The sequence below is a fragment of the Elephantulus edwardii genome, unplaced genomic scaffold (genome assembly GCF_000299155.1).
Source record: "Elephantulus edwardii isolate Elephantulus edwardi_28Jun2011 unplaced genomic scaffold, EleEdw1.0 scaffold00186, whole genome shotgun sequence".
NCBI lineage: Eukaryota > Metazoa > Chordata > Mammalia > Macroscelidea > Macroscelididae > Elephantulus > Elephantulus edwardii.
Window position 1 is genome coordinate 64511 of NW_006399936.1, and position 24138 is coordinate 88648.

At 51.4% G+C, this 24138-nt stretch overlaps 3 protein-coding genes across 6 annotated transcripts in view; all 3 read right to left on the bottom strand.

Annotated features, from left to right (window-relative positions):
• SRRT (serrate RNA effector molecule homolog (Arabidopsis)) overlaps positions 1–221 on the bottom strand; it is an 11877-nt gene extending 11656 nt beyond the window's left edge. For 2 of the 4 annotated variants that reach the window (XM_006896453.1, XM_006896452.1), the window contains exon 1: positions 84–221. In XM_006896453.1, coding sequence (XP_006896515.1) covers positions 84–205 — 122 coding nt within the window. In that variant the 5' untranslated portion in view covers positions 206–221. The remainder of the gene's footprint in view (positions 1–83) is intronic. The other 2 variants (XM_006896451.1, XM_006896450.1) reach the window with 1 other exon arrangement.
• A 1752-nt stretch (positions 222–1973) lies between these two features.
• On the bottom strand, positions 1974–5164 carry TRIP6 (thyroid hormone receptor interactor 6). Its single transcript, XM_006896454.1, has 9 exons — positions 5056–5164; positions 4736–4863; positions 4502–4627; positions 3864–4246; positions 3438–3532; positions 3161–3330; positions 2555–2733; positions 2220–2340; positions 1974–2105 (listed from the first exon to the last, which is right to left on the bottom strand). Exons 1-9 carry the CDS (start codon positions 5162–5164, stop codon positions 1974–1976), a joined length of 1443 nt encoding a protein of 480 aa, XP_006896516.1.
• An 887-nt stretch (positions 5165–6051) lies between these two features.
• SLC12A9 (solute carrier family 12, member 9) lies at positions 6052–16978 on the bottom strand. Its single transcript, XM_006896455.1, has 13 exons — positions 16798–16978; positions 16441–16575; positions 15714–15845; positions 14995–15303; positions 14280–14387; positions 14070–14181; positions 12947–13104; positions 12768–12850; positions 12243–12367; positions 11909–12101; positions 11581–11755; positions 11215–11361; positions 6052–6935 (listed from the first exon to the last, which is right to left on the bottom strand). The coding sequence occupies exons 1-13, from the start codon at positions 16976–16978 to the stop codon at positions 6052–6054; spliced, it is 2742 nt and encodes a 913-aa protein (XP_006896517.1).
• Positions 16979–24138: the final 7160 nt, after the last annotated feature.

The following is a 24138-nucleotide window of genomic DNA, read 5'->3' on the forward strand; positions in this document are numbered from 1 at the left end:
AAAAAAAAAAGACCAGTCAGGGTGGGCTGAAACCGAACGAGGCAGGAAGACAAAACGGAGGGGAAAAAGGTGTCTGGTCGTACCGGTCATTCCAATCGTCCCCACGACGTCTCTCATCTCGTTCCCGAGACCGATCGTAGTCGCTGCGCTCTCTTCGAAACTTATCCCGGCGCCTTCGATCATATTCGTCATCACTGTCACCCATAGCGCGATCGCAGGGCACCTGGAACCCGGGGACGGGTAGTCAAGAAGCAGGTGAATAACGGCGGGAAGGGGAGAGAAACACCCCACCCGGGGCTCCCGCCGTCCTAATGCCCTAGCCTGGACGCACGATGGACAGGATGGCTCCGATACTCCCTCTATCGCCCCTCAGAGCGTCCCTGCCCCGTCCCCTGGCGGCGAGCCCCGCCAGCCGCCGCCCACGGCTCCCCGCCTGCCCCGGGGCCCTCTCCCTCCGTCTCGTACCGGCGCCCGCCGGAAGCCCCGGTTGGCCGGGTCCCTCCCCTCCCCCACCCGCGCTCGGTCGCGGCCGTCGGTTGGCCTAGGACTGCTTGGGTGACTTGGGCTCGCACCTGCGCTGTGGCGCGCGACGAGTATACCCCGTAAGATGTGAGGAAATCGGGGAACTCTCCGCAAAGGGAGTCTCAGAAAGCAAGAGAAACTGGCACAGAGGATGAACAGCAAATTACTATTCCGAGCTCAAGCTTCACGTCATCTACGTCAACTACAGCCCGCGCGCCCTAGTAGTGAAGCAGGTGGGCGGAGACAAGCGTAGGGCGGGGCCAACGTGGGGAACTCTTGTGCGGCTTCCGGCGCGAGAACCAGGAAACTACGGGAGCCGAGCCGGATCACGTGTGCTTTCCGGAAACCGGTTGAGGCCTTTGGTTTGAACTGACGTGCCGCTTGTGTTCACGTTCTCAGCCAGTTCGCATCCAGTCTTTGGCTGCCCACCCGGACTCTTAATTCGGACTTTCTGGCCTCAGCGAGTGCTGGCGTTAGAGGGAGAGCGCAACCATTTTAAAGTCTGTGTGCCCACCACTTCGCGTTCCCACCTGCAAGCCCATCATTTCTGGTGTGGCAGTTTGACGCTTCCTGGGAAACCCTTTGTTCCTGCTCGGCCACAAAAGTGTTTTATTGTTAAGCAAAATGGGCAAATCTCAACCTTCTCCCCAACTGATACTCTGATAACCATGTTTCCTGATCAATAGTCAGCATCTTCCCACCAATCAACCCCTCCCTGAAGTCTTTTCAATTAATTGAATGTGAAGACTTAATAGGAAAAACTGCCTCTCTAGAGCATACTGCAGCCCTTTGCGAAGCACCGAAAAGTGTTTCTGTGCTAAAAGTCTATATCGAGTAGTCGGTAGGGAGTTTGCCCTGCCAACCCAAAGGCAGGCAACTCGGATCCGCCAGCGGCTGGAAACCAGTGGAGGGCAACTTGCTATGACAATGAGTCTTTGAGAGTCACAAAAAACAGAACCAGAACCAAGCTGTTGTTAGGTACGGTACTCAGAACTGACTCAGCTAACCCTCCTGCGGGTTTTTAGACATAATAAATTGCCATAGAGCAGCTGCGGGTTTTTAGACATAATAAATTGCCATAGAGCAGCTGCTGCATTCAAACCAAGTGCCTCTGAGTTGGCAGCTCAGCTTTTTACCAATGGGCCACTAGAGCTCCTAGGACTCAAGCTAGGTGCTAATCTTGGAGCTGCACTTTGGGCAGCATCCAATCTGGGGAACATCACTTCTTAGTTCTAGAATTCTCACAAATTAAAAGCCAGCAGTGACAAGCATGCTTGTATCTGAGGCGGGTGTGAGGATCAGAAGAAACAATAAACTTGAAAGTGTTAGGGAAACTCTTGGGGGATTATTATTTCACAATTCAAGGAAGAGGAGGCAAGGTTTAGTTGACAAAATTTTGAAGGGAGCGTGGTTGACGGGAGCAATGACGCAGCAGGTGCTTCTGGGAAGACTCAGCAGTCGGTGGTGACGGTGGCTGAGAGTTCCTGGATGCGCCAGGCACTACAGGACTTGCATAAGATGTGTCCATCCAGGGGGTAGCAACCTTGGCATTCACCCTCTGAGGAGAGCAGCAACCCACACTCCTGTTAGAAAGGAAGTTAACAGTTTTTCTATCAGTTTCCTTGGGTTCCTTCTCCCTCGAGCTCTACTACACCCCGCCTTCCAGACCCACTTTCTTCTTGGCCAGGCCTCTTTACCTCACACTTGTAACAGCCAATATGAAAACTTCGGTCCAGAGCAACAATTCGCACAGTCTCCTCCTGACCTGGTTCCGGCATGATGGCCCCACCACACACCGAGCAGCGTGGAGCAAATTTCCTAGAGTGAAAGGGAACCAATGAAGCTGTCAAGACCAGTGTTGGGGGAATAATGGAGCCCAGAAGAGGTGAGATGTAGGAGGAAATGAGAGACACCAGAGGTATGGTCTTAGACAGTAGGAAAGAGAAGGAAGCAAGGCCAGGGTTGTAGATAGGAACGACGAGATACCAGCACGTGAAGGAGAGGTGAGGGAAATGCAAAGGATCAGACCAACCTGTGGAAGTCCTCAATGCAGTGGATCTGGCTGGTGGCATCCACGGTGAAGGGGATGCCATCAAGGCCTCGATGGCACACCACACAGGTGAAACATCCAGGGTGGTAGGCCTTCCCCATCGCCCGCAAGATCCGGTCCAGGATGGGCTGGGAGCACATGGAACACTTTTCCAGGGTGGCCTATTGGGAAGGAGAGCAACTAGGTCCAGGGGCCCTGTGGCAGCCCTTCAGACATCCTGCCAGCCTACCCATCTACAAACCCATCCCCTGCATATGATACAGTGAAAGGTGAACCGGAGAGGATCTGAGCTCAGGTGCCAGTATTGAGGCTTACTAGACACGTTATTTAACCTCTGAGCTGTCATTTTCCAAAAAAATGGGAATCAACAAAGTCTGGCTCAGAGCTGATGTGACATTTGACTCCATAACTCTAAAATGCTTCACGTTAGTAAGACACCATTGTCATTCCCTTCCAGCAGTTTCTAGTGCACCAGTTTTGAATGTTATTCCTCTTTTGGGGTTGCCCATCCCATTCCCAATTTCCACCTTGGATGGAAGGACCACCTCTTCTCCTATTGGCTCCAGGCCACCAGCCCCAACTACTCACCACATAGCAGCTCTCGCAGTATGCCCTCCTCTCCACAGCATAGAAATGCTGGCCCCGGAGCTGGGCCCGGCACGTAGAACAGACAAAGCAGCCCACATGGAAGACACGGTCAAGGGCTACTACCCCAGCCCCATCCCCAACCACATCTTCTCCACATCCTCCACACCGGCCTAGGGATAACAGAGATAAGGTTAGCCCACCAGAGACCAGACCCCACCGTTCCCCTGCCTCTCCAGTTCACCCTCCTCCTCCTGCCACATTAGCTGAGGCAACTAACCAAAGTACTCCCCGCTCGGTGGGTGGTTCATGTCATGCACCAACTTCTTGGTCAGTCTCTCAAGCTCCTCCTCTGGAGGCTGGCTCAGGGGGACCCGGGAGGTAGGAATTGGGTTTGCTCCTACGTCTGGCTCCTGACACTGTAAAAATCCCTGAGTGTGACATAACAGGCAGTTAAACTCAGAAAGTCCACAAGAAGCATCTCAGTCCAAGGCCAAGGGCAGAGGCTCGGGGAGCCAGGATGAAGCACTAGCGCTTTCCTTTCAGTATTTCCTGGCCTCCCTTATACCCTTTGGGATTCCATAGTTCAGACATCCCAGGCCTGTAACTCTGCCCTGAAACCAGAATATAAAACACCACTTTCACTCCACCCAATCTGTAGCTAGATGTCTCTGAAGACCCAGAGCCCCAGTGCCGTGTGCTCACCTGAGGTCCGTACCTGCCTCCTCTTCCTCCTCCGGCAGGGCCAGGGACCCCAGCAGCCTCCTCTTTACCCACTGGTCCTGGCTCCCGGTGGCTCCTATAGCCAGCCCCCCAAGCTTCACCTGGGCCTGTGAGAGGAAAGTGGGGACCCGGGAGGGGCCTAGAAGCCTGAGAGGCCCCCCGTCTGGGTGGGGCACAGCCTCTCACTGGTTGTGCCACTTTCACTTGCACAGGGAAGGCTGGGCCAGCAGGGGTGCTGGCAGTAGCATAGGAGGCTGGAGTAGGGCCCCCATAAGGGGATGCTGGGAGTTGTGGGGGTGCAGCTCCCCCTCCATTAAGCTTCAGAGAGCCGGTGCGATAGCCAGAGGGCTGAGGGGGTTCATAAACCTGTGAAGGAATAGACCATAGGAGTAAGCAAGGCCCACTGCAGATTATTCATTTGTGGAAAGCCCTTGTGTGACCCCAAGACGGGCACATTTTTTACACCCTCAAGTGGCTAACTACCTAGTGATCACTCTAAGCCAGACTTCATGCTGGGTGCCCCTCCCTCTGGCACATGGAAGCAGGATGGACGTGGGGGGGTTGGATCTGGGTTAAGAATACAGGGAAAGAACACAGCTGGGGGGCAGGGACAGGTGGCACCTGTTGGTCTGGGCGCTGCGGCACGGGGCCACGACCCCCATCCAGTTCTGCCAGCATGCTGGTCAGTGAGTCTATCTCCGCATCCAGGCTTCCTGGGCACAAGCCCCCTCTATCAGGGGGCAGCCCCTGGAGATGGAAAAGAAAACAGGAAGAAAGCGAATCCTATTGTTTCCTCTCCCACCCTGGACCCCAACTTGGCTCTGCAGGACTCCACCTCCGACTCCCAGGACTCACCTGTGGGCGCTGCGGTGCTCCATGGGCGCCCCCCCAGGCTGGCCCCCGATCCTCCAGTCCCCCTGTGGCCCGGTAACACTGCTCAGATGGGAGGGGGCAAAAATTGACTCTGGGGTGGGGCTGGAGTGCTGGGGTGAGGGGAAGAGAGATCAAAGGTGGGGATGGGGAAGAAGACAAGGGGTCCCAAGAAGGTCCCTCGTCCCCCCTCCTGAGGCGGGAGAATGGGCCTGGTGGTAGTTTCCAGGCCTGGGGTGAGGGGGTGATAAGGGGTGGGAAGCTGGGCTCCTCCTCCCCCAGGCCCCGCACCAGGGCTGCCTTACCTGCTCCCTGGGCCACTGGTGGGCCCGGGGGACCTCGGGGAAATGTTCTCCCCTGAAGAGCTCTGGAGGGCTCTGGTTGCTTCGGGGGAAGCCAGGTGGGCCCCGACATGGCCTGGAACTGGGGAGGGGGAGGCCCTCAGAGCCCTGGATCTCTAGTCTCGATTCCCTCTTCGGTCCCTCCACTCGCTGGAACTCCAGGAAAGAAACTTTCTCTTGCCTTTTTTTCTCTTCTCTCTTCCTTCCCAATTTTGGGGACGGCCACGCCCCCGATGACATCACCACATTCCTGGGGGAGGGTCACGTGGCCCCCTAGGCCCTAAACCACCGTTCTTCCCAGAGCTGGCCCCTCCTGTGGGGCGGGGAGCGCCCCGTCCAGGAGGCCTCTGGCTTGCGTGGCTCCCCCCACCCCCAACCCCTTCCCACCACTGGCAGTCCTGCTGCAGGGCCAGCTCCAGCACCCCGCTTTTCCACTCGGAGATCCGGACTTCCCCTCCCTAGGGTACCTGACCCCCTCGCCAGCCCCCTACCCCCTTCACCTATCACCCTAGGCAGTGCTCGGCCAGCCTGTAGTGTTTTGGGTCTTTTATTCACGTTCAGCAGAGTTAGAAAAATAAAACAGCACAAACACATCACAACCTCAGAGGTCAGTGAACCTGTCAGCATGAGGGAGGCTGAGGGGGAAACTGAGGTAGCCTAGAGTCGCAAGAGGAGAGCCAGCCCCTCCCATCAAGGCACCAGAGAAGGCACCAGTGACTGCCCCTCCCCGTGGTGGGGACCACAGTGCACAGCTGCCCTGGGCAGTGCCCCTCCCCAGGGTCCCATTCAAATGCGGAGGGAGGGGGGACCTGGGCCCACAACCCCATGGCGGTCTCACTGGGCTCCAGGCCCAGGTGCCAGGAGGTGGTGCTTTCTCCCCTCCACGCCCACTAATCTAGAAGGGTGGCGAGGCCTGCGTGGGCCTTCTCTACCCACACCAGGAAAGGGCTACGTTAGGCATTAGAGATCAGTGCAAGTGACAGGGGTGACGCCGTGAATGAGCAGTGTGGGGCCCAGGTCCCGGCTCAGGATATCCAGCAGTGTCAGGTAATGGGGGTAGCGGGCAGAATCAGCGGGTGGCCGAGGCAGGTACAGGAAGGTAAGGGCAGTGGAAGGACCCTCCTCCCCATCTGCACCTTCGGGGCCGCAGGGTCCACCCCCTCTTCGCCCCTGCTGGGCACGAACTAGGGCGTTGGCACTGCTTGCCAGGGCCTCTGTCTCAGCATCTCCCCTCCCGCAGTTTTCAAACTCCCCCCCCTCCTCCTCCGGCTCCCTGCTCCCGGCCCCCTCACCCCACACTACCTCCTGCACCTCAGCCCGGATTCTCAGCTGGCTGAGCAGTGCCCGGAGCCGCCCCTCGGCTGCCCCAGGGGCCTCCTGAGGCCCCAAGCACAAGAAGATGCGGAGACGGGCACTGTGCCAAGCAGGCACCATGCCCAAGATGGTTGCCATCTGCAGCAGGAAGAGGCCACAGACGTCCACATAGCCAGGCCCACCCCGGGGCCGCAACAAGTTGAGGGGCCACACGTCCACGTGGTGTGGCTGAGAGGTGCCCCCAGATCCCCGGCTCAGCCGCTCGGGGGGCAAGGCTCCGCAGGCCCGAGCAAGGACCACATTCTTGTTCATCTTGAGGGCATCTGCCACGGTGGCCACATAATCCTGGGGACTGAGAGCCCGGGGGCTTCCAGGAGCCCGAGGTGGAGGGAACAAGGTGCTCAGGGAGGGGGGTCCCCCTTCCCTAGGGCCGTCAGCAGGTTCCAAGAAGGCTGGGTCTGTGAGGAAATGGTCCTGGGGGGGAGCATCATCGTAGAAACCCAGGACCAGCGTGTTGGGCTTCATGCCACCTAGGGGCAGAGAGAAAGAGGGAGGAAGGAGCCATCAGAAGTCAGATTCCCATTGACTTTACACCACACTAACGTGCACCCACTCGGACACACTCACAACTAATGTGTCAGCCACTAAGTATTACATTTGCACTGCCTCTGGGAACAGCTCATACATTTGCATAATGAGTTTTCCAGCTTCCCAAGCAATTTCACACATATTTGCTTAACTCGTCTCTCCACTAACCTCCATTTAAACAGTCAAAGTTCACAAGAGTCCCTTCTCTGATGAGCACTTCTGCTCCCTGGGAAGATGCTGTTCATGCCACATTTTTAAGCAGTATACTTTTTTTTCATGTGGGGAAGAGATTGGTACCCTGATTAGACAAACTCGAGGCTTCAATCCCCAGAGAAATGTGCCCAGACTCTGTAGTGAACGGAGATAAAGCATAGCTGCTCAGCCTCCAAAGATCTAAAGATCTGAGATGGTGCTTTCTTTAGAAACATGATCTCTGAAGAATTTACCAGAAGCTGGGTCTTGTTAGGACTCTTAACATCTTGGTAGCCTAGTGGCAAGAAGCCGCGCTGCACTCCTGAAGGCACGTGGTTGAAATCCACTAGATGCTGGAAGAAGGATGGGCAATCTCCTCCTGTGCGATTAACTGCCTCTGAAGACTCACTGGAGTGTCAGCTAACAGTCAATTCCATCTCGACTGGACACAATAACAATCATAACAATCCCTGAAACAAGGTACAACTTACCCTCCCGTTTTACACAGAAGAAACCTGAGGCCCCGAGCAGGGGAAATAAGTGGCACACAGTCTCCCCTGCCTGTAGGTAGCTGGGCCAACAGTCCAACTCCACACTAGCATGTGTGTGCAAACCACCAGGCCACAAGGCCCTGTCAACGGCTCCCGATGTGTAATACAGGCAGCCCCAGGATTACAAACGAGTTCCATTCTTCAATCTGTCTTTAAGTTGAACTTGAACGTGAATCAGAACAGTTAGGCACCATTTGTATCCAACATTAGCTAAATTAATCAAATGTTTGTCTTGGTATATATAGTGTACCTATCTAGGCATAAAAATAGGGGGGAAAAACACTTGGAAATACACAAAAACATCTTTAACATGATATAGCACCCATATGTTATTACAAATCTTTTAATTTTTTTTTTTACTTTATTATTTGTTGTGTGTGTACCATCAAATCGGACCTGACTGGCACAGGAGGAGATTGCCCCTCCTTCTCTAGCAGAGCATCTGGTGGATTTGAACCGCATACCTCTGGGATTGCAGTACAGCTTCTTGCCACTAGGCTACCAGTACAAGTCATTTATATACCTTATATTTTTAGTGTAATCTGCTTGTGGATGCAGGGAAGTTTTCCAACTATGATTGTGCCTAAGTCAGATCGCTTGTACACACAGCCCGTGGGGACTCCCTGCACATGTACAGCTAGCACAGAATGGGATAATCCCTCCCTTTGAGATGGCTGCACTTGTAGGAAGATCCTGCGACCACTTTTATGACTCTTCCTTCTAAAGAAACAAAAGCTGGGAGGAGGGGCAAAAAAAAATTTACCAGTAAATCATATTCTACTTTCCAGGAAAACATACAACTTGAAGAAATCCTTTCCCTTTTACTTGAATCTAGATACACTTCCTGAAACAGCCCAAATGTCCAACCACAACTGAATGGATTGAAAAAAAATGTGGTACATTCACACAATGGAATATTATGCACTATCAAAAGCAATGATTTTGAAAATTCCTATATAACTTGGGAGAGACTGGAAAGCATTATACTGAGTGAACTAACTAACTCGGCCTCATAAGGACAAATATTGCATAACAATCATTATTGTAATAATAGACGGATAACTAGTAAAACATGTAAAGGGTCCAAGAGGAGAAGGGGTAGGGACAGAAGGGTGAGGATGGGTAGGGGTGAAATAACAGGCTTGAACAATTTGGCGGGTGGAGGGTGGGGGTAAAAGAAATGGGGACGATCTGGCAGGGACCTGATAAGACAGGATAATGGTAGGCATAGTTCAATAGTGATTAATTTTATAAAATATAAAGAATGGGAATGATTATATGACATACAATGTGAATGAAGACTAGAGTGAAACACAATGTATACAAACTTTGTTAAGCAAACTAATATAAAATAAAAATTAATAAAATACATTTCTTGAAAGTAGCTGCTCCTTTGCAGAAGTTTCTCCATAAAGGGTGGAGTGGAAGAAGGATCAGGCTCTCAGATGCCGCTGGAAGTGTCTAACAAGGCTCGATCATGATCTAGAGAGCTGTAGAGCCCATCCCCCCCAACACACATACTCAGCGAAAGAAACAGTGACATCCTGTCTTAAGCATTTTCTGATCTGCCAGGAGCACAGCCATGTACTAGACTATACTGTTGAACATGAGTCAGTTCCTAAATGTAGAAGGAGGCCACTGACATTGAAAATGAAGTCGGTGCACACCCATGCTTAATGCTGTTTTGTTCACAACACAAAGAGTTGGAAACAAGCCACATGCCCAACAACACATGAATGGATAGAGAAGCTGCGGTATAGTCACACAATGGAATACTATGCAGCACTGAAAAACAAAGAACTCATTAAGTATTCTACAAAATGAGGGACATTATGCTGAGTGAAATAGCTCAGTCACAAAAAGACAAATACTGCATAATGTCACTGTTATAAAATAGGACTGACATGGGAGTTGGGGGGAAACAAAGAAAAAAGGGGATAAATAATGTACACAGCATGGAAACAGATGAGGGAGAGAACCATATAAAAGAAATATATGATTAGGTATTACTGGCATGACAAGAGTCCAGAATAAGAGCTGCATAGTAAAGTGGACTTGGCGGAGGCAGGGACTGTATAACAAATGAAAAAATTTTTTTCCAAAGAAAAAAATGCTAAATGGGGGGAGGCATGGAGGAAAATGTACAAAAACGAACGAATGGAAATCCAAGTTCTCTAGAAACTCTCACTAAAATTTCAATTTTTTTTTTTTTAAGAAAAGAAAGTTAATTTGGAGGACTGGGCAACCCAAAGCCAACACGGTCAGCAAGAAGACACAGTCACACAACTGGGAACCTTTCCCAACCCCCAGCATCTTGCGGGCTTTGTGGTCTTTGGCCCAAGCTGCAGTGTTCCCCACTTCTCTCAACTCAAGCCTGGCTGAGACAACCATCTCTGCATAAAACCTTTATGACCACATCAGGTCACAGCGGTCTTCCTCTCTCTGATCTCTGGTTCTTAGGAACCATCTGCCCGCAATTTAATGGGGCAGCCCCAGACTCAAGCTAATTACTCTTCCGTGGTCCCCAGAACTACAACAGACTTGTCAGAGCCTGTGTCTCAATTTTTAGTTCAGGGTTTAAAAAAGTCACCCCAACTCTAAACCTCAGCATTTCCTATTAGATCTTATCATAGGCCAACATCTCTGTGGCTGTTATCTTTCAGCACAGAATCTCATCTCTACGAGATGTGATTTTTCATTTACTCTGAGCGGAGACTTAAGGAGAGCCATATAGGAGCTATATATCAGGCTGCTAACGTATTGTGATGGGAAAGTCTGCGGTCAGGGACCTCTATAAAGTACTCAAGAGCAACGGTGTCTCTCTGGAGACAAAGGTGCGCCTGATACAGGCCATGGTTTTTGCAATCACTTGTTATGCATCAGAGAGTTGGACAATGACTAGGGAGGATAGAAGGAGAATTGACGCCTTTGAGCTGTGGTGCTGGAGAAGAGTATTGAATGTACCATGGACTGCCAAGAAAACAAACAGATGCACCCTAGAGAGGGTTAAACCAGGCTGCTCCTTGGAGGCAAGGATTCTGGGGCTTCGCCTGACATACTTTGGACATGTTGTAAGGAGAGACAGGTCCTTGGAGAAGGACATCATGCTTGGTAGGGTGGAGGGACAGTACAGGAGAGGAAGACCCTCTATGAGGTGGATTAATTCAGTGACTGGGGTAATTGGGATGGGTGTGTCAGAGGCAATGAGACTGGCACAGGATAGAGCAGGGTTTAAGGCTGTTGTACATAGGGTCGCTATGAGTCGCAAACGACTCGATGGCACATAACAACAACAACAACAAAAAGGTCGGCAGTTTGAATCCACCAGTTACTCTTGAGGGAGTAAAATAGGGAAGTTCTTCTCATAAAGATTTATGGTCTTGGAAACTGTAATGGAGGGTCACTATCGACTTGACAGTAGAGGGTTTAGGGGTTTTTTGGGTTTATAGGAGGCTGGAGAAACAAGAAGGAAGCTCACCGAGGCCTGAGATCCGCAGCAGATGCTGAGCCCCCTGACGCACAGAGGGTGAGAGTGTGAGATCCACAAAGGCCTTCACCTGGGCCCGGTCCACCAGGCTCAGCCAGGCCCCATACTGTGGCTGCACCGGGTCCGAGGGGAGGGAGTCTGTGAGAAAGGAGGCGGAGGAAGGAGCACATTACGGCCAAATCCCAAAAGGCAGACAATCAATCAATCAATCAATCAATAAATAAATAAAATTTTTCTGGGTAGGCTGAAGCAGCATGGTTGGGGAGGTGATCAGCAAAGACACATGCCTGGGACACCGAGAATGTCTGAGACCAAGAGAAGACAAGAGGACAGGAAATGGGCAAAAGGACAACTCACCCAGGTCGCCCAGGGTGACGTGGCCCAGCACATACAGGCCCCCCTTCTTGAGTTGGTTGGCCAGCCGCAGCAGAGGCAGGGCGCCCCGAGGGTTCCCCACCAAGAGCAGCAGCTGTGGCCTCCAGAATTTCACATGCTCCTTTCGCACATCCAGCCGGAGCAGGTACTTGCGCACCTGAGGACGTGGAAGAGGTGTAGGGAGAAGGGCTAGAAAGGGCAGGCGCTCAGCACGTCCCACGGGGGCACGACTCCAGCCGAGGGGCCCTCTTGAGACATAGGCTTTCCCAGAAGGCTTCCTCCCTCATCACCCTCCTCCAAGCTACCCAACCTGGTGGAAAAGCAGAGCCTGGCTGACGTAGCCCCAGCTGCTGGGACCTCCTCGAGCTGTGAGCAGGGCAGAGAGCAGGCCCATGAAAAGCAGGGAGCCGCCGGCGGCCCCAGGGCTGATGAGAAACATCATGAGCAGGCAGGAGGCCACCCCCAGCAAGCAGGTGTGCCAAGAGAACACATTGAAGGTGGGGCTGGTGGGAGACAGAAAAAAGAAGGGGAATTCAGGCCCTGCCTTTAATGTGCACCCATTCCCTTCTAATCCTCACCCTCTTGGCCCAAGGCCCCATTCCTCCCTCCTTTCCTCTGAGGACATGGGCATCCTACTCACTCACCGGAAGTTAGGGGCTGAGGCCCATTCCAGGCTCAGGCAAGACAGATCCACTGCAGCATAGGCCACCAAGTAAAAGACAGTGGCCACAGCAGCCAGGGTGTTCAACTTCCCTGCCAGGAGCACCAGCTTGGGGGGGGGACACAAAGGGCCAGGCACTGATCCAGATGCTAATGCACCCCACACAAAATGCCAACAACTCAGTACAGCCTTGCCTTTCTGTACATCTCTTGCCAGTAAACCAACTCCTGTCACGTCAACTCTGGCCCCCTGTGCATCAGAGCAGAACTGTGCTCCATCCACAGGGCTAACAGTGGCCGTGATCTTTCGGAAGTTGATTACCTGGCCTTTATGCTAACGTGTCTGAGTGGACTCAAATCTCCAAACCCTGGTTAGCAGCCAAGCATGAAAACCCATTTGTATCATCTACACGTTTCTACAGGTATCTCAGTCCAAACCCTTCCCACCAGAGAACAGGTAACCACGATATGGTGGTGGGGGGGGGTAGCTTGGAGAGGGATGTTATTACCTGCACGAGGCCCCAAGAATACAGCACAGCCCCCCAGGGGTTTCCCCCTCGGGACACAACCTTTGCCGGTGCCAAGATGAGACCTGTCAAAATAGATGTGAGGCAGCCACGTCAGCCTGGGTCAAAAGGGGCCCGAGGCAGACCCCGGAAGGCATGTCCAGAGCCCAGCGAGAACTCACCAAAGAGGTCATCCTGGGCCAGGGCATGGAGGATGCGTGAGGCCCCAATGAGTGAGCTCATGGAAGCTGAGAGAGATGCAGCGTAAACGCCAATCAGCACCAGTGGGGGCCACAGGTTGATGGACCGGAAGAAGCCATAGTCCTCCTGCAGGAGGGTCCTAGGATGGAAGGACAATGGAGGACACAGGTAAAGAGATGTGCAAACGCCACAAGGCTCTGTGAGAAAAGTGCTCCTGACGCCAAGCAGAGAAAACCTGTGTCCATTCACAGCCCCAGCCACAACCTCAAGGAACAGAGCAACACGCTAAATGCGCCAAGGGATTTTCTGGGTATTCACTGGTTATCAGGGAGCTATGGTGGCTTAGTGGTAAGGAATTATGCTCCCAACGCAAAGGTATGCAGTTCAAATCGGCCAGCTGCTCCATAGGAGAAAGACAGGAAATCTTCTCCCTCGTAATGAACTGCTTCTGAAAACTCCTGGGGGGTCAGCTATGGGTTAGGTTCCATCTCAGTGGTGGTTGTTGTTATGCGCCGTCGAGTCGCTTGCGACTCATAGCGACCCTATGTACAACAGCCCTAAACCCCGCTCTATCCTGTGCCAATCGCACTGCCTCTGACACACCCATCCTGAACACCTCGTCACTGAATCAATCCACCTCAGAGGGTCTTCCCCTCCTGTGCTGTCCCTCCACCCTCCCAAGCATGATGTCCCTCTCCAAGGACCTGTACACATTAGTTATCATTTGATGCTTTGGGTTTCATTATTAAGGGTCATTCCCAAGGCTGTATGCAAAGGAAACCAAGTAATAATGAAAATGCAAACTGAGTGAAAAGCCCCTGGCCCACCACACGCACACACACACACACGGCAGGTACTCACACACAGGACAGGTACTCACACACAGGGCAGGTACTGGCAAGTGCTGGCTTCAAGTTACTCTGTCCCTACAGCCAGCTCCATTTCTCTCTCACCAACAGACAGGGTTCCTATTTCCTCTTCACCCTAAAACCTGGGTATCTGTGTCCCGGCCTGTGCTTCTCTTGGCTATTCAGGTGCACCACCAACCTTTGCCCTTCCACCCCACCCTGCCGAGGGCCTGGCTGAACCCCTACTCCCAGGCACCTGTCACAGGTGAAGCTGGAGAGGAAGAAAAGCAGGGCATAGATGAAGAAGGTGTAGGCAACAGCAACGATGGTGCCCAGGGGAATCGCGCGGCTGGGGTCCTTCAGCTCGCCTGGAGGAAGGGGGGGCACAGAAGGTCAGCTCCCTCCAACATCCCCCTGCACCTCCAAAACCCCCACGCCTCCCCCACCGGGGGGCAGGGCCTCTCACCTGACATGTTGGCCCCTGCCATGATGCCTGTGCAGCCGTTGAAGAGGACAGCAAAGACGCTGGCAAAGGTCATCATGGCCCCCGTCGTGTAGTCCTGGGCATAGCCAGCTGAGGAGGAATTGTCCCCAGGAAGCTCGTCAGCCTCCTTGTTAGGACACAAGCCCCTACCTGTTCCATCACTCTCCCCAAGACTCCAGTTCTGACCCTCTTTCACTGGTTGTCGCTTATCTGGACCTATCAACCTTCTCCTCAACCCGCCTCCTCCTCCATTCCTCCCTCCAGCCTTAATCCATGCTCTTTCCTGAGATGCCCTCCCTCCCTGGCCCAAGCTGAACCCTCCAAGCCTTCCCATCCAACCTACTCCAGCCTCTCCCAGTCAGGTCTCCCTGCCTTAAACCGCCAAGGTGATTCTTATCTCCTCGACTCTCCCTGTCTCATTCTGCTACTGAGTTATTTCCTGAATGTCTATCTTATCTCTCCAACAAGGCTACAAGTTCATCTAAGCCAGCGGCTGTCTTGAAGTCCGGCCTGGGCAAAAAAACCACAGCCGTCAACACACACCAGACAAACTTTAATTGCACTGCTCCCAGGTTCAGACAGCTTGCCCTCTAATTGTCTGACACCTGTTCCCAAGCAGCAGCTGCAAGAACTCAGCCCCTCCACGTGGCTGCCCCCACATCCTGAGGGACCCCCGTCACCACAGTGCCCAGCTCACCTGCCAAGTTTGCCTTCAGTGTGCTGCTATTGAAGCCAGTGAAGTGGCCAACCTGGTAGGGCATGGAGGAGCCGTTGGGGCCAGGTCGAGGAGTCAGAGGGATGTCCCTGGGTCCCACGGCCACAAAGCTAATCAGCACCGATGCCAGGGAGCCCGAGACCAGCAGGAATGTAAGGAAGGAGGCCCGGGCATACAGCCCCGCTCCCAGAGTGCAGATCCCACCCACAAGGCCCAGGAGCAAGGAGCCATAGAGCAGGTTCCAGCCGTAGCCCTGGGGTAGGACTCGAAGTCCACTGGGCCCTGTGGCATCTGAAAGAGAGGGACGGTGATAAAAGGTCAGACCTCAAGGAGGGACCCAACCCCAACCATGACCAAAAGGAGAAACAGACCTTTCTTTGTCCCACCTGCCTCCAGAGAGGCCCTATTCCCACTTCCTCCAAGCCTCCTCACCCTCCCTCTGAACACCACCAATCTTGCTATATGTTCATTTGAGGCATATCTGCCTGGTCTCCTGGACTAGACGCTACGCTCCCCGTGGCCAAGGCCAAGCTCCCGGACATCTGTATCACACACGTAAGGCTGAGCACACAGCCGGGGCTTCAGGAAGTCAAGCTACCAGGGTCAGTCTGCCCCTCCGCTGGAGATGGCTTCTCTCTCTCATGGCCCCAGACCCTGCCAACCCACAAAGCTGCCCAGACTAGGACAGGGAGTCCACAGACCAGTCCCAAAGACGTCGAGCACAGCCTCCACCAGCCCCAGCATGGACACAGCACAGCCACAGACATTAGCCAGGTAGAACATGAGGCCGATGCTGCCCCCGACCTCAGGCCCCAGAGTCCGACTGATCATGACTGAAAGTAGAAGCAGGGGGTTGAGCGTTAAGGGAAAAGAAACTGAAATGGCACATGAGGAAGGGGCCCCGGAACACGGTCTCTCCAGATGGCCCTCCACCGACTCCATGGCAATGAGACCCAAAGTCCCCACCTCCTGGCGCTAACACACTCTGAGCTCCAGTGTCCTCATCTCTGAAAAGGAGAGAAAACTACTCAACTCACAAGCTCGCTCAGGACACCAAAGCAACAGCCGGGAAAACTCCTGGTAGACCAGAGTGGCACTAGTCTAATGCCATTCATGAGACTCCCCCCACTGCCTCACGCCTACCAAGAATAGAGGGTACTGACCCCTTCCGTGTTTTTATTGTCCTTGTGTGCCACTGAGTCAGAACCAACCCATAGCTGACCCTCCAACAGGTTTTCAGAGACACTAAATTGCACAGGAGGAGACTGCCCATCCTCCCGCAGAGCAACTCGTGGATCCGAACCGCACTCCTTTGGGACTGCAGTGCAGCTTCTTATCACTAAGCCACCAGAGCACCTTTCCATACCCCGCCCCCTTAAAATACAGACGACACCCCCCACGACCCTAGTCCATCCTGTTGAAGGATACAGTAGGCTCCGCCCCCCCGGACAGCTCCATTGGTGGCGATGGCACAGACAGAGAGGACGGTGAGTGCCAGGATGAAGTAGGCGACCAGGAGCATGGCCAGGGCCTGCAGCAGCCCAGCGTGGCCCACCACAAACCCTGTCACAAGAGCGCAAAGCAGGTCACATTCCAAAGCTGCCGACCCCACCTGACCCTCTACCCCACGGACCTAAGGAGGCTCCAGGGCACAGCTACACCCCAGACCTGGGGAGTCTCCCTTCCATATCCTATATCCACCCACTTCTCCTAGGGCCCTTCCCAACCTTGTCCCAGTGCCCCCTCTCCCACACCACTGCACCCCTCCATCCCTCACCCACTCACCAATCCTCATGAAGACAACGATACTGAACATGGACAGGACTGTGGGCACCACCACGCCCAGGAAGGTGGAGAGCTTCCGGGGAGATGCCCCGCCAGGACCCCCTGCTCCATTAGCGGAGAAGGCCATTCCCTCCTCCCCCAGGAGCCGGTAGGCCAAAAGGGGTGAATTCTCGCTGGCCATGGCTGGGAGCGGGCAGAGGAAGCCACAAACGGGTTAGGAGGCCTTCAAAAGAAAGGGTGTTAAATGAAAGCAGAGCCACAGGGCCTTTCAAAACAGCTTTACTCAAACTCTCAAAGGACAGGCGAGCAAGCATACACACACACACACACACACACACACACACACACATGCACGCACGCACACAAGCTTACCAGCATCTCACAAGAATCCATGGTCCCAGCCTCAGCCCCAACAGTGAGAGATTCAAACAGCACCTGGCTATCAAGCCCTTCCTCTTACATCCCTGAGCCCAAGGTTGTAATGACTCTGGAAGGAGGGCAAAGATCCTCTAGCAGCAGAGACTTCTCCAGTCTTCTCTTTGAAAGCAGCAGCACAAGAGGAAGTAAAGTCCACAAAACGGAAGTGCATTCCGCCTAGGGACCTCTCCTCACGCTGTCTTCCAGAGCCACCACTCTCAAGCTCCCCCATGCAAACATGTCACCCACAGGCCTTAAGAAACTTTTAAATCTTCCCAAGTGCCACCCTCCTGCAAGGAATTAGTAAAAAATACAAAATTGAACCTTTTATAATAAGAATAACTTGAAAGAAAAAAAAACACCCAATACCCTCAAGGTCTCTGCCATTAAGTTCATTCTGATTCATATTAACCCTCCATTCGATTTTTAAGGCTGGAGGAACTTGCACTGTTAACCCAAAAATGGTTCCTACACTGGGGGTTCAAATCCACCAGCGACTTTTTGGGAGAAAGACCGGCAATCACCTCCCATGCGATTCACAGCTTCTTCAAACCCCATGAATGGTCAGCTATGAGTCAGTTCCTACTGGAGGGCACAAGTTGGGTTGAAATGAAATCTTACCAGGAGGGAACTGCCCACCTTTCTCCCCAAGAGCTGCTTGTGGATTCAAACCTCCAAAGACAAGCAGCCTTTTTTGGTTGGCCGCGTAACACACTAGAGACTGTGCCATCAGAGCTCATCAACCTTTTATAATATGACACTAACATTTTATAACTCCTCGGACAGAAAAGACTATTCTTTCAGCAGTGGTGTGTGTTCTAATAAACTAACATGCCTTTGAGCTCCTCTCAAACCCTTTCCAGCTTGCCCTCTGCAAGTGTTTTTTGTTGTAGCCTCTCCCCTCTGCCCCTGAAATTCACAGCCAGGAGCTAAAATCTCCTCTTTGTATTGTTTTTTTCCTGCTTGCTCTAGCAATTTTCCTTAGAAAATGAAACGGTAATAAAATAAATGCTTCCCTTAATCAGGACAATAGGAACAGTGGCTCTGGTGGTACAAATCGTAAGGAGTTATGCTGCTAACCAGCGGCGGTGCCTCTCTGCTTCTTTTCTGTCTTTTGTTATAGTTGTGTACTGTCAAATCAGATCTGACAGGCACAGGAGAATATTACCCCTTCTTCTCCAGAGGAGCATCCGGTGGATGTGAACCATGCACCTTCAGGATTGCAGCACAGCTTCTTGCCACTAGGCTACCAGAGCTCCCTTGGCCGTGCCTCTCTGATGGTTCAAATCCACCAACCATTCCTCTCAAGAAAGACAAGCCATCTCCTCCTGTGCCATTTACAGCCTCTGAAAACCCCGTAGAGGGTCAGCTAGAAGCCAGTCTTGACTCAACAACAATGTGTGAGTTTATGAATCAGGATAGAGTCAAAGCTTCTTGTAAGACATATAGATGGGTGAGCTCTGGTGGCCTAATGGCAAGAAGCTGCACTGCAATCTAAGAGGTGCGCAGTTCGAATCCACCAGATGCTGTGCTGGAGAAGGAGGGACAATCTCCTCCTGTACCAGTCAGATCTGATTTGATGGTACGCACACACAAAAATAATGAAATAAAATTTAAAAAACTTAAAAAAAGACATATAGATGGAGTCAACTACCTCTGGAATATTGATATGACAAGTTCAATTAGTCTGGGACATAGCAGCTGACAAGACCACACAGAGAGGAGTAAATACGGTCAAAAACCCCCACATTCAGCTGTCCGTGTGCTTCCGTTCATCCTCCATCTAAGCTCCCTGCAGTTGCTACGGCAGAAGGACCTAGCTGGGAAGCTCATACTCTCTGCCTGTTGTTGTGGTTGTTGTTATGTGCCGTGGACCGGGGATAGGCTCATAGTTCATCCTCCAGTGGGTTTGTTAATCACTATATTTATCACAAATTTCTTGCTTCCTCACCACATCCCTGTCCCCAAGACTGGTGTCCTGAGGCAAGCAGCACACTCGAGGCTTTGAGTAACACTCCTGGAACTCAACTTATCTCTACCTCCATCTCCTCTTGTTATTGTTTCAACTCAGCAATCCTTCTTCCAACTGTACAAAACGCTGCCTGGTCCAGCACCAGCCTCACAATCAACGCTGTGTTTGAGCCCATTGTTGTCGCCACTGGTTTTCTTTTTCAGTGACCCGCTACCAAGCTAGGATGACCTTCTTCAGGGACTGGTGTCTCCATGTCTAAACTATGTGAGATGAAGTCTCACCATTCTCATTTCTAAGCAGCACGTTGGTTGTAAATCTTCCAAAGCCAATTTATTCTTCTAGGTATATATGCCCAGTATCTTAATTAAAATGTGTCCATTCTTCTTTGGGATTCCTTAATGTTGTCCAGCTTTTGCATTCTCTTTGGCCCCATCAAATTCTCCCCCCTCCCATCCAAAAAAGGCACTCCCAAAACTCTATCAATCCAAACACACCCCTCAAACTATCACAGCAAAAACATAGGCCTGCTGGCATCACCCAACATCCGCTGCGACCCATCCCTGCCCACTTTCTCCCGGAAACCCTGCAAAACACACAGAGCTGCCCAGATTAGGGTGGGGAGCCCACAGACCCTAGAAGAAGGTGCCGAGAACACTGTCTCCTCTGTCAGGCATCACTCACAACTCTGCTGGTCACTCACCACGCCTAGAGGATGCAGCCCCTCGAGCGAGATTCCCGACAGCCGCGGGGCCCCGCTACCCGCGGAGGGGGCGAGGGGCGGAAAAGATCGCGGCGGCTACCGGGATGCCAGGCCCGAGCCCGCCCCCTCCATGTCCCATTGGCCGTCGCTCGTGGGCCCGCCCACTGGGCGTGCCACTGTGTGCTCCGCCCCCTTTCTCCGCCTCCAGGGTCAAAGCCGCTAAACAACCACGTGTGTGTCCTGAAGCGGCCCGGGGTCAGCCTCTCTGACAAGGCGTGGACCGCAGTCCCCACTAACACCCCCAAAACTGGGAGGTTAGTGCAGACCCCGCCTCGAGCTCAAAAGAGCCGCCATCAAAAAGCCTTGCGTGTTGACTGCGAAAGGTGGCTCGACAGTGGGCGGGACCGCGGCACCTGGGCCAGGTGAATCGCCCAGGATTGTGTTGGCGCCTTCCGGGGGCCCTAGTCCTCAAAGCCCTAGAATGTCTGTTGGATCCAGGATTCACCTCTACCTCCTGCGGGTACCTTCTCCCCGCCACGCTGCTCCCAGTCCGTTTTCTGGCTGCGCTCTTCGCTTCCGCCACCGGAGGGAGATATTGGCCGCCAATCCGGTGAGAGCCCGAGTGTTGCAGGCACCCACCTTTCTGTCTGCACAGCCCCACTGTCTGCTTGTTCAGTGCCTCATTTCAGTGTGCTCATAAGACCTGGGAGAGCCTCACACCTTACAGGTGCAACCTGCCAACGTTTCCTCATCTGGAAGATGAAGAAAGAAAAAAAAATTCTTCAGAAGAATTCTTCCTTTGAATTGTGGTGCTGGCGAAGAGTACTGCTAAAAGAACAAGCAAGTCTTTCATTGAGGATGTGCATCAGGGCGCTCCTTGGAGACAAGGATAAAACTGTCTCACATGCTTTAGGCGTGTTGTCAGGAGGGACCAGTCCTTGGGAAAAGACATCATGCTGGGAAAGGTGGAGTGTCAGAGAAAAAGAGGAAGACCTTCAACAAGATGGACTGACAAAGTTACTAACTTTGTCAAATAAGCTGCCCCTTATTTGAGAGGAGGATCTGAAGGACCTGATGCTGCAGAAGGCCAAGGACTGCAGCCTTCAATATGGATTGAGTGAGGCTCAATGTCAAGAAGACAAAGATTCTCACCACTGGACAAACTGACAGCATCACGATGGATGGTGAAGAGATTTGAGATTGTTCACAGCTTTAGTTTGCTTGGCTCCACAGTCAACACTCTTGGCACCAGCAACCAGGAAATTAAAAGATGTATTGTGATGGGAAAGTCTGTTAGGTACCGCTCCAAAGTAATGAAGAGCAATGGTGTCACTCTGGAGACTAAGGTGTGCCTGATACAGGCCATAGTCTTTGCAATTGCTTGCTATGCATCAGAAAGTTGGACAGTGACTAGAGAGGATAGAAGAATTGATGCCTTTGGGCTGTGGTGTTGGAGAAGAGTATTGGATATACCATGGACTGCTAAGAAAACAGTTTCATCCTAGAGAGGGTCAAACCAGGCTGCTCCTTGGAAGCAAAGATTCTGAAGCTTCATCTGACATGTTGCAATGTGGGACCAGTCCTTGGAGAGGGATGCCATGCTTGGGAGGGTGGAGGGACAGCCAGGAGAGGAAGACCCTCTATGAAGTGGATTGATTCAGTGGCTGGGGTAATGGGAGTAGGTGTGTCAAAGATAGTGAGATTGGCACAGAATAGGGCAGGGTTTAAGGCTGTTGTACATAGTGTCACTATAGGGCAAGGTTCAGATCTGTTCACAGGATCTCTGTGAGCCATAGCTAGATGGAACTTAACAATAACAACATGCTGTGAGAGTTCTGTGAGCTAATGCTTAAATGTTTATAATGTTTATTAAATTATTATTTGTATTCCATACAATATTCTATCTGCATAACCACTCTGTGAGGTGTTTGTTGTTAGGTGATGTTACTCTCTGAGGTTGTTGTTGTCAGGTGCCCTCAAGTATGACTCATAGCGACCCTATGAACAATCAGTTTGAACACTGTCCTATCTCCTGCCATCCTCACAATCTCTGACACTCAAGCCCTTTGCTGCAGTCACCATGTCCCACTTAGCCTAGGGTCTTCCTGTCTTTTTCCACCTTTCCATGCATGATGTCCTCCAAGGAATAACCTCTCCTAGCAGCATGCCAAGGTATGTGAAATGACTCTGCCTGCACCTTCTCCAAGACATACCTGTTGTTCATTTTTTTTAGTGCATGAGATCTTCAGCACTCTTCCAACAACCAGCTTTGGCTAAAAGCAAAGAATACCAGGGAAATGTTTATTTCTGCTTTATTAATTATGCAAAGGTATTTGACTATGTGGGTCATAACAAATAGTGAGCACTGAGAAGAATAGGAATTCCAGGACACTTGATTGTGCTTGTACAAACTCTGTACCCAGACCAAGAGGCTGCTTTGTGAACAAAGCAAGGGAACACTGCATGGTTTAAAATTAGGAAAGGTGCGCATCCTTTCTCCATATCTATTTATAGGTTAAACAAATTATTTGAGAAGCTGGACTCTATGAAGAAAAATGTGGCATTACAATTGGAGGGAGACATTAATAACCGTCATTATACAGATGACATAACCTTGCTGAAATTAAAGAGGACTTGAAGCACTTGCTGAAGAAAGTTAGACACTGTGGCCTTCAATACGGATTTCATCTCAACATCAAGACAACAAAACTCCTCACCACTGGATTGATATGCAACTTCATGATAGTCAGAAAAAGGACTGAGACAGTTCAACAACTTTATCTTACTTAGATCCACAGTCAATACACTTAGTACCAGCAGTCAGATCAGGAGATATATTCACTGGGAAAGTCAGCAGTCAGGGACTGTGCCAAATTATTGAGGAGTAATGATGTCAGTTTGAGGACTAAGGTGCACCTGGTTCAGGCCATGGTCTTTTCAGTCACCTGCAATGCATCTGAGAGCTGGACAATGACTAAGGATGATGGAAGAATTGATGCCTTTGAAATGTGCTGACTCTGGGAGGTAGTTACAGCTATTTATTTCACTTTTACAATTTTCCAAATTGGAAACCTTTTCAAGGTTTAAAAAGCTTCATATACAGTCTGTTAAGTAACACTGTTCTGTGAGCCTCAGGAAATCAACATGGCTTCTCCTGCGACGGTCTTCTGATTTATACATCCCTCAAAGCATTTCCCCAAGAAAGGAAGGGACCTTTGCCAGCAAGAGGCATTATGAGCAGTTAAACATTAGCATTTTCAGTGGGCATCTCTGCTGCCAGTGGCCTTAAAGTATAGCTTCTGGATTTCACCAACAGCACTCTAATTTTTTTAATTTTCATTCAATCATTCAGACACATTCTGTTTTCTAATATTAATTGATCATCAATGCCATATATTACAATGTCATCAAATCCTCACTGTACCTTGCCTGTCCCTTAATCCTATCCATCTGTCTACTAATCTCTGCTGCCCCAGGGTTTTTTCCCCCAGTCATAACTTTTTTCACTGATTTCTCTATAATAATTCATATATATTATGTTTCATTCATGTACATTATATTTTATATAATCTTCCAGTCATAATTTTTAACATAGTTAATGTTTTAATTTGCTTTCTTTTTGCACATTTTCTTCCCTCTTCCTCCCCTCTCTCCTCTAGCCCACCCCACAATGTACCCCTTGTTCCAGATTGTTGTCATACCCAGTCATAATTTTTTATTTCAATATCCATCTTAAGGAGACTTCCAGCATCTTGGGCTTAAAATGCCACTTTCTTTTTTTTTTTTTTTTAAATGCCACTTTCTTGAACTCCATTTCTCTCTATTCAGTCACTTTCATGGCTCCATGGCTGTGCCCTAGGCTTTGTGTCACAAAGAAATGCAGCCCCTCCTCTTTGAGTTCATCTCTGACCTTCAGTCCTCATCACCTTGCTGAACCGCAGTCCATTGATGCCAGCATCTTTCTACTGTCCTGTGTCCTCAATTCCCTGCTTCGTCTTATCCCAACTACCTACAATCAGTAATCAATTTGTTATCATCCATTTCTTGAAAACATCCTCAACTCCTCTTCCTCAGCTTATTACACTTGCCTGTCAAGACCACAGCCCTGGTAAACAACTCTCCACCTACTCTGAGCCCCCTCCCAAACAGGTAAATGTAGCTGGAGAAACTGCCCAGCCATGACATCAGGTGCACAAGGGAGATGCTGATCTGGACGTCAGCCTGGAGACTATGGTGCGCCTGATCTGCGCTG